General features: G+C 40.2%; 1 protein-coding gene across 4 annotated transcripts in view; it reads left to right on the plus strand.

Annotated features, from left to right (window-relative positions):
* LOC139380388 (cytochrome P450, family 27, subfamily A, polypeptide 1.1) overlaps positions 1-10065 on the plus strand; it is a 38961-nt gene extending 28896 nt beyond the window's left edge. For 3 of the 4 annotated variants that reach the window (XM_071123024.1, XM_071123025.1, XM_071123026.1), the window contains exons 6-9: positions 1936-2102; positions 2212-2293; positions 2463-2663; positions 7078-10065. In XM_071123024.1, coding sequence (XP_070979125.1) covers positions 1936-2102; positions 2212-2293; positions 2463-2663; positions 7078-7209 — 582 coding nt within the window. In that variant the 3' untranslated portion in view covers positions 7210-10065. Of the gene's footprint in view, positions 1-1935; positions 2103-2211; positions 2329-2462; positions 2664-7077 lie in introns of all 4 variants that reach the window. The other variant, XR_011628438.1, reaches the window with a different exon arrangement.
* Positions 10066-10248: the final 183 nt, after the last annotated feature.

The following is a 10248-nucleotide window of genomic DNA, read 5'->3' on the forward strand; positions in this document are numbered from 1 at the left end:
GATCGTGGACTACAGAAGACAGCAGAGAGAGCACGCCCCCATGTCACAGGAAGGCCAAGAAGATCATCAAGGACCTCAGCCACCTGAATCACTGCCTGTTCACCCCGCTACCATCTAGAAGGTGGAGGCAGTTTAGGTGCATCAACGCTTGTACCAAGAGACAAACTATATTTCAATCTCCAGGCCATCAGACTGGCTTCATTAAAAACTGTTAATCTGATGGATTTTGGATGTCCTTGGTCTTATTTATTTGTTTGGGGGTCTATACATGAGGCCAACTCATTACTTTGGCGAATGTCATTGTCATGGATGTGTTATTAGCTGGGCTAACATATATCAACACTATTTTTGGACACTATTGTCATTAAATTGTTTGCTATCCCTTTTCCTTTCTTTTTGTGCCACAAAATGTTTGCATATACGCTACTGGTAATGTTACTAGGGCCACGTTCAGTTGAAAAATGTTCTTGAATTAAGTTGTTTGTTCTTCATAGTATATTTCTAAAACGTGTCCTGCTGAACGCTCCCCCAAGTTGTTAGCTATAGCTAGCTAATGAGGTAACATCACTGAACAAGGTGTAGCCGAAACAAATGGTTGACGGCCCAGTCCAAAAGTAGCATGGTTGGTTTTAGAACAGCCCACGATATGCTTTATGAATGTAAAATGCGGCCTGCCAATAGAAAGAAAAAAACGTAGTGCCCTTTTATGAGTCAAGCCTTTTGAATGGTAGCCTAAGGGCTAGAATCAAGACGTTTTCTCTGAAGAAAAGATGGAGACTTGGATACAGAACCTGTATATGAAATTCAGTGAGAAATGTGGAAGGATTGATCGAGACTACAAATTCAAAGACAGCCTACTTTTCTAAAGCCTACTGAAGTGGGAGAAAAACATAGCTAGACTATTGTTTTACCATTAAACTCAATGCTGCTATTGTCTGTGATATCGTAAAGCAGCTTGTGTTTTTTAACCAGGCAAAGAGTAGCTAACTAGAAGGCTGGTGGTGACTGTTTAGCTAAAGTGAAGCAAGAGGGTCACCTGCGCGATGTGTATAATCGGAGGCGGAGCTGGAGCAGAACCTGTCTGCCTACACTAGTTGCTTGCTCCCAGCAGCTCACCAGCTGATGAAGGCTGCTCATCTGTGCTGCTAATATTAATTGTGTTTGTCACTGAAAAGCTTCACATCACTCCAAAAACTTTTGTCCAGTCCAGTTAGTAGTAAGATTTTAGTCACAGAGATCATTTTGTTTCGTTTTAGTAAACTGAAAAATAATAGTTATATATTTTTTTCTGGCTCTATTTAGTCAGTTATAGTCTCGTCAATTGCCACTGAAAAATAGGTGTTTGACAAATATTTTGGTCACTATTTTTGTTGACAAAATGAACACGGATTTCATGTCTGAGTAACTCAAACATTACAACAAAATCAATGGGCTATAAAAACCTAGCTAAAAATATTATCTGACATGGGCTAGGTGATCTGGACATTTCTGACAATATAAACATGATCTAAGGTCTGTAATGACTGACATTACATTAGCAAAACTGCTTATGCACTGTCCAAATTCGACACGGCACCTTCTGCATTCTTCTATTACAACTTTGAAGAGTAAGTTGAATGCCTAACTGAGGGAAGGGGTGGGGGGGGCACTGATTTAAACCATGTTCTAACCAAAAGTTCACAAGTATGGCCCCAGTGTGTTGTACGATAAGGGCATGTATTCACGAACCACAGGAGGTTGGTGACACCTTATTTGGGGAGAACGGGCTCATGTTAACGACTGGAGCGGGATAAGTGGAATGGTATCAATTACATCAAACACATGGTTTCCAGGTGTTTGATGCCATTCCATTTGCTTTCCTCCGGCCATTATAATGAGCCGTTCTCCCGGCAGTAGCCTCCTGAGTCACTACCGCTGCTGTTGTCATATTTTAAGACATCCAATACCATGATGTGGGCGATGTACCTGCTGTCCAGGGACTCCAATGTGCAGAACACCCTTTATCAGGAGGTGTCACGCTGTGTACCAGGAGACAACATTCCATCTGCTCAAGATGTCAACTGCATGCCATTCCTCAAGGCTGTAATCAAGGAAACACTAAGGTAAGAAATGTGAATAGTGGTCGTGTATGTCACTTTGGAAAGGATGGAGTTCTTGAAAGTTCCCTTATCTTGCTCTAACACCATTTCTGATGTACTTCCTGTTCTTCAGAATGTACCCTGTTGTCCCCCTGAACTCACGCATCATGGCAGAGAAGGATGTCATTATTGGCGGACATTTTTTCCCCAAGAAGGTTAATCTCTCTTTAGGGAAACAACCAACTTTCAAGTACATCTTCACTTTACTGGCCTAAAACTGACCCAACCATAAAAACAAAACAACATTTGAATGCATGTAAATCATGCCGTTGTTGGTATAGTGCTGTAACAATTATTTCCCTCTTTGCTGTTTTGTGTCTGTAGACTTCGTTTACAATGTGCCACTACGCTATCAGCCAAGATGAAAAGACATTCCCAGAACCATCAAAGTTCAAGCCTGAACGATGGTTGAGGGACGGCCGAGTCCGGCCAAACCCCTTTGGCTCTATCCCATTTGGTTTTGGGGTTCGGGGTTGCGTAGGTCGTCGGATAGCTGAACTGGAGATGTACCTGGCTTTGTCACGGGTAAGAGCAGTTTACAGATGCATTGCACTAGACTATTTCAACCAACAATAGATTGTGTAGAGTGGATTTTGTAGGAGTGTAACGGATGTGAAATAGCTAGCTAGTTAGCGGTGGTGCCCGCTAAATAGCGTTTCAATCGGTGACGTCACTTGCTCTGAGACCTTGAAGAAGTGGTTCCCCTTGCTCTGCAAGGGCCGCGCTTTTGTGGAGCGATGGGTAACGATGCTTCGTGGGTGACTGATGTTGATGTGTGCAGAGGGTCCCTGGTTCGCGCCCGGGTATGGGCGAGGGGACGGTCTAAAGTTATACTGTTACATTGGTGCCGTGACCCGGATCACTGGTTGCTGCGGAAAAGGAGGTCAAAAGGGGGTGAGTGTAACGGATATGAAATAGCTAGCTAGTTAGCGGTGGTGCGCGCTAAATAGCGTTTCAATCGGTGACGTCACTTGCTCTGAGACCTTGAAGTAGTGGTTCCCCTTGCTCTGCAAGGGCCGCAGCTTTTGTGGAGCGATGGGTAACGATGCTTCGTGGGTGACTGTTGTTGATGTGTGCAGAGGGTCCCTGGTTCGCGCCCGGGTATGGGCGAGGGGACGGTCTAAAGTTATACTGTTACAGTAGCACAGTTGACTTGGTAAAGGTTAAAGAGGAAACTTGCGTTCTAGGATCCAGTTGAAGTAAAAGTTTTAATACAGAGCTTTCAGGGTTCAGGTAGGGCTGTTGCTAACCATGTGTATGTGACAAATAAAAAATGTGATTTGCGGTGACCTTATTACGGTCACGATTCATGAGGGCAGTCAAATTCCATGTGACCATTTAGTCATGGTAATTAGGCTTCTCCAAGCTCTGATGTTGGTGATGGTCATTAGTAACCTACCAAACTTGCTAACTGCCTGGTACTCAGCACTCTATTGTCCCTCTAATCACTTTGATATCAATGCAAATGTTATCTAAAATCTAATCAAACACTTCATATAGGCTATGCAATTGCGAGAGAAAACAGAGTGATGGCCTCTATTAAAGAGAGGAGGATCCCATCAAGGCTAGGCCTACTATATTTATTTCTCAACTTTCCTAATATTAAGCACATTGCTTATATTTACAAAAGGAGTATAGACTACCTGACTGGCATGAAAATGAACCATGGGAAAAGCATTCTCCATGTGCTATTTAAGTGCATAGATGACATGTATATTTCCCCTGCCCCTGTTCTGAGACAGGTGCATGATAATCGTCCATTCTAAATAAAAACAAATTTCACACATATACAGTGCCTTGCGAAAGTATTCGGCCCCCTTGAACTTTGCGAGCTTTTGCCACATTTCAGGCTTCAAACATAAAGATATAAAACTGTATTTTTTTGTGAAGAATCAATAACAAGTGGGACACAATCATGAAGTGGAACGACATTTATTGGATATTTCAAACTTTTTTAACAAATCAAAAACGGAAAAATTGGGCGTGCAAAATTATTCAGCCCCCTTAAGTTAATACTTTGTAGCGCCACCTTTTGCTGCGATTACAGCTGTAAGTTGCTTGGGGTATGTCTCTATCAGCTTTGCACATCGAGAGACTGACATTTTTCCCATTCCTCCTTGCAAAAAAAGTGAGGTTGGATGGAGAGCATTTGTGAACAGCAGTTTTCAGTTCTTTCCACAGATTCTCGATTGGATTCAGGTCTGGACTTTGACTTGGCCATTCTAACACCTGGATATGTTTCTTTTTGAACCATTCCATTGTAGATTTTGCTTTATGTTTTGGATCATTGTCTTGTTGGAAGACAAATCTCCGTCCCAGTTTCAGGTCTTTTGCAGACTCCATCAGGTTTTCTTCCAGAATGGTCCTGTATTTGGCTCCATCCATCTTCCCATCAATTTTAACCATCTTCCCTGTCCCTGCTGAAGAAAAGCAGGCCCAAACCATGATGCTGCCACCACCATGTTTGACAGTGGGGATGGTGTGTTCAGCTGTGTTGCTTTTACGCCAAACATAACGTTTTGCATTGTTGCCAAAAAGTTACATTTTGGTTTCATCTGACCAAAGCACCTTCTTCCACATGTTTGGTGTGTCTCCCAGGTGGCTTGTGGCAAACTTTAAACGACACTTTTTATGGATATCTTTAAGAAATGGCTTTCTTGCCACTCTTCCATAAAGGCCAGATTTGTGCAATATACGACTGACTGAGAGTCTCCCACCTCAGCTGTAGATCTCTGCAGTTCATCCAGAGTGATCATGGGCCTCTTGGCTGCATCTCTGATCAGTCTCCTCCTTGTATGAGCTGAAAGTTTAGAGGGACGGCCAGGTCTTGGTAGATTTGCAGTGGTCTGATACTCTTTCCATTTCAATATTATTGCTTGCACAGTGCTCCATGGGATGTTTAAAGCTTGGGAAATCTTTTTGTATCCAAATCCGGCTTTAAATTCTTCACAACAGTATCTCGGACCTGCCTGGTGTGTTCCTTGTTCTTCATGATGCTCTCTGCGCTTTTAACGGACCTCTGAGACTATCACAGTGCAGGTGCATTTATACGGAGACTTGATTACACACAGGTGGATTGTATTTATCATCATTAGTCATTTAGGTCAACATTGGATCATTCAGAGATCCTCACTGAACTTCTGGAGAGAGTTTGCTGCACTGAAAGTAAAGGGGCTGAATCATTTTGCACGCCCAATTTTTCAGTTTTTGATTTGTTAAAAAAGTTTGAAATATCCAATAAATGTCGTTCCACTTCATGATTGTGTCCCACTTGTTGTTGATTCTTCACAAAAAAATACAGTTTTATATCTTTATGTTTGAAGCCTGAAATGTGGCAAAAGGTCGCAAAGTTCAAGGGGGCCGAATACTTTCGCAAGGCACTGTATGTAAAGACAATATTAAATCAAGAATAGTCTGATGGGTGACAATATTATTCTGATGGGCAACTTTTTCGAATCATAGTCGCACACATGTAACCTAGCCCATAGACCTATATGTTTGGTAAGGTTTGTATCACAACTAAAGTGACCAAATAACTTCTTAAAATTAAGCACATTAATCCGCTTTACAAGGGGTGTAGAGCCTAACTGGCATATGCAGCCCGTGAGTCAAGTTTGGGGAAGATCATTTTCACCATAAAAATGCACCTTTATAATAAAAGCATTGCATGTAATAATCGTATTTGCATGTAATAATCGTATTTGTCACTTTTGATAATGGTGTTTTCCCGCTAATGGAACATTCGTGCTTATAGCCTACTGCCATGTGCACATTGCTGCTCTTATAATGTGAAGAAATAGCCTAATATTTTGTCACATTTTAAGCTTAACATTCTGATCTGTTGCCTCATTGTGTAAAAAAGATTTTGTTATGCTAGTGGTTATATTAATTTGGTATCTATCGCGTCCTACAACTGACCCAGACTGTTTGGAATATTTATTTCTCACAGAATAGGTCAACTTTTGTAAAATATATATATATATATTTAACTAGGCAAGTCAGTTAAGAACAAATTCTTATTTACAATGACATCCTAGGAACAGTGGGTTAACTGCCTTGTTCAGGGGCAGAACGATAGATTTTTACCTTGTCAGCTCGGGGATTAGATCTAGCAACCTTTCAGTTACTGGCCCAACACTCTAACCACTAGGCTACCTACCGCCACTATGGGGGATAGTAGATTGACCTAGGCTAGTGCTTTTGCTGTTTGTTAGGCCATCTTGTTGGCTGATGAAAAGTAAATGTGGACAGTTTTCCAATATATTCAATATGCACTTCGGAATTTGATAAGGACGGGCGCTGTTGCATCCCCGAAGTGTCTGTCTTCACTTGTAGCCTGTTAGAAAGACCCGATCACCTGATGGAGAGCCCGCAGCACTCAGGGAGAAGGGAACAATGGCACAGGTGTTGCAAAGGCTAATAGCATCAGTGGCTAAAAGGAAGAAAAAAATATTATTCTGAGTCTCAAGATTATATAGTCATTCTGAATTGCGTATTGGCCTACATACATCATTATAGATGTTGGTTGATATTAAACTGATCCAACTTTGAGTTGAACAATGAGAATATCTATCGAAAAAAAGCAATTGACTGCAATAGTGTTTAATATGAAGATTTCACAGACATACTTCCTCCTCAAGAAAGACTGTGTAGTTAAAGGTTTGGACAGGGTATTGAAAATTGTGGAAAATACCCTCCTAAAAAGGAAACGCTGGCCAGGAGTCTTGCTTGATGCTTAGGTGGACGACTTAGGCCTATTCTCTCTTAGTGAATATATAAAGGCATCTTGATCTGTAGGATTACTTCAGTTACTACTAGATCTAGAACTCAAAGCGGTTGGTTGTTGTCAGGAAGCCGATAGGACAGGAATGTTTTTTGGACATGAATACTCCTGGAGAGACCCTGACATTGACTGAAAATGATATTTTCTCTCCCCCAGATAATCAAGCTATTTGAAATCAGACCGGACCCCAGCATAAGAGAGGTGAAAGCTCTCAATCGCTCCGTCTTAGTAGCAGACAGGCAAGTCAATCTGCACTTCCTGGAGAGGACGGACAAAGCTGCCCTTTGATATGTTAAAGACATGTGATAGCCATTTGTCACCAAGCAGCCTACAATATCTATCGCTGAATGTAAATAAAAATACACTACAGTTCAAAGGTTTAGGGTCAATTAGAAATGTCCTTGTTTTAGAAAGATAAGCACATTTTTTTGTCCATTTAATATAATATCAAATTGATCAGAAATACAGTGTAGACATTGATAAAGTTGTAAATGACTATTGTAGCTGGAAACAGCTGATTTTATTTTTATGGAATATCTACATACGTGTACAGAGGCCCATTATCAGCAACCATCACTCCCGTGTTCCAATGGCAAGTTGTGTTAGCTAATCAAGTTTATCATTTTGAAAGGCAAAGTGATCATTAGAAAACTCTTTTGTAATTATGTTAGCACAGCTGAAAACTGTTGTTCTGTTTTAAAGAAGCAATAAAACTGTCTTTTAGAATAGTTGAGTATCTGGAGCGTCAGCATTTGTGGGTTCGATTACACGCTCAAAATGACCAGAAACAAATTACTTTCAGAAACAAATAACTTTCTTCTGAAAATCGTCTGTCTATTCTTGTTCTGAGAAATTAAGGCTATTCCATGCGAGAAATTGGCAAGAAACTGAAGATCTCGTACAACACTGTGTACTACTCCCCGATGCACAACTGAGCAAGAGGACAAGTGCATTAGAGTGTCTAGTCTTTGCCTCGCAAAGAAGGGCACCTTTTGGTAGATGGGTAAAAAAAAAAGAAGCAGACATTGAATATCCCTTTGAGCATGGTGAAGTTATTAATTACAATTTGGATGGTGTATCAATACACCCAGTCACTACAAAGATACAGGAGTCCTTCCTAACTCAGTTACCGGAGAGGAGGGAAACCACCCAGGAATGTCACTATGAGACCAATGGTGACTTTAAAACAGTTACAGTTTTATGGCTGTGATCAGAGAAAATTTAAGATGGATCAACATTGTAGTTACCCCACCATAGTAACCTAAACGACAGAGTGAAAAGAACAAAATAGCCTGAACAAAATAAAATATTCCAAAACATGCATCCTGTTTGCAATAAGGCACTAAAGTAAAACTGCCAAAAATGAGGAAAATAAAATAACTTTATGTCCTGAATACAAAGTGTTATGTTTGGGGCAAATCCAACCCATCACGGAGTACCACTCTTCATATTTATGGTGGTGGCTGCTTCATGTTATGTGTATGCTTGTCATCAGCAAGGACTAGGCACTTTTTTAGGATAAGAATAAATGGAATCGAGCTTACCACAGGCAAAATCCTAGAGGAAAACCTATTTCAGTCTGCATTCCAACAGACACTGGGAGACAAATGTACCTTTCAGCAGGAAAGGCCAAATATATCGACTAGAGTTGCTTACCAAGACAGCATCGAATGTTCTTGAGTGGCCTAGTTACAGCTTTGACTTAAATCGTCTTGAAAATCTATAGCAAAACTTGAAGATCGTTGTCTAGTAATAATCAACTTCCAACTTGACAGAGTTTTCTTGTGGTTTTTATGGAAAGTCTTCTTAACCTTTTCAGAACAATTTGAGAAGATGATTTTAAATAGAACCATGAGAACCATGAGGAAAATAGAACCATGAGGAAATTCCCACAGAAGAATGTTGTTTCTTAACATTCTCAAAACTATTTGAGAACATTCCCAATGTCAAACCAGTTGGAGAACATTCCTAAAAAATTAACAAAATTGAAATTAATTGTCTTATACTTTTAGGAAATGTTTTGTTAAGGTAATGAAATACCAAGAAAATATACTGAACAAAAATATAATTGCAACATGCAACAATTTCTATGATTTTACTGAGTTACAGTTCATATAATGAAATCAGTCAATTGAAATTCATTAATTACGTCCTAATCTATGAATTTCACATGACTGGGCAGGGGCGCAGCCATGGGTGGGCCTGGGAGGGCATAGGCCCACCCATTTGGGAGCCAGGCGCAGCCAATCAGAATGAGTTTTTCCCCACAAAAGGGCATTATTACAGACAGAAATACTCCTCAGTTTCATCAGCTGTCCAGGTGGCTGGTCTCAGACGATCCCGCAGGTGAAGAAGCCGGATTTGGAGGTCCTGGGCTGGCATGGTTACTAAAACAACATTGGAGGTGGCTTATGGTAGAGAAATTAACATTCAATTCTTTGGCAATAGCTCTGGTGAACTTTTGTTCAGTCAGCATGCCAATTGCACGCTCTCTCAAAACTTGTGGCATTGTGTTGTGTGATAAAACTGCACATTTTAGAGTGGCCTTTTATTGTCCCATGCACAAGCTGCATGTGTGTAATGATTGTTGTTTAATCAGATTCTTGATGTGCCACACCTGTCAGGTGGATGGATTATCGTGGATGGATTAACAAATGTGTGCTCAAAATTTGAGAGAAATACACTTTATGTGCGAATGGAAAATGTGTAGGATCTTTTATTTCAGCTCTTGAAACTAGCACTTTACATGTTATTTATATTTTTGTTCAGTGTACAATTTTTTTGTTGTCAAATTCCTTAAAATGTGCTGAGAATATTCCAACACCAAGAAACTATCCTGCACCATTATCAGAAAGTTGTGGGAAGGTTGTATGCAAAATAACCATAGGCCACGCCTTAAGAAACATATGGTTCTCAGAACGTTATGTACTAGTTGGTTTAGTTGGGGTTCAGCTGTCTTCTATGTTGGGAATTCTGAAAAGGCTTTACAATGACTCATTAAAATGTAGGCTACTATATAAATTGCTATATCTAGACCACACTGTTTTGTTTTAATTTTAAATTGAGAAAATATATATGTATTCTCTCTATGGAAAGTCTGTTCTATATTTAAATTAAATAAATTCACTACAATGATGTTGTAAACTTGATATTTGTCTGTGTGTTTGAGTAGGCCTGCTGTAAAAAAAAAAATGTTTTACTAACATACTTTACATCAACTTCATACAGGTGCACCAATACCACATAGAATGAAAGGTTGCTGGATCGAATCTCCAAGCCGACAAGGTAAAAATCAGTCATTCTGCCCCTGAGCAAGGCAATTAACCC

This window comes from Oncorhynchus clarkii, chromosome 22 (assembly GCF_045791955.1).
Source record: "Oncorhynchus clarkii lewisi isolate Uvic-CL-2024 chromosome 22, UVic_Ocla_1.0, whole genome shotgun sequence".
In the NCBI taxonomy this organism is placed as follows: domain Eukaryota; kingdom Metazoa; phylum Chordata; class Actinopteri; order Salmoniformes; family Salmonidae; genus Oncorhynchus; species Oncorhynchus clarkii.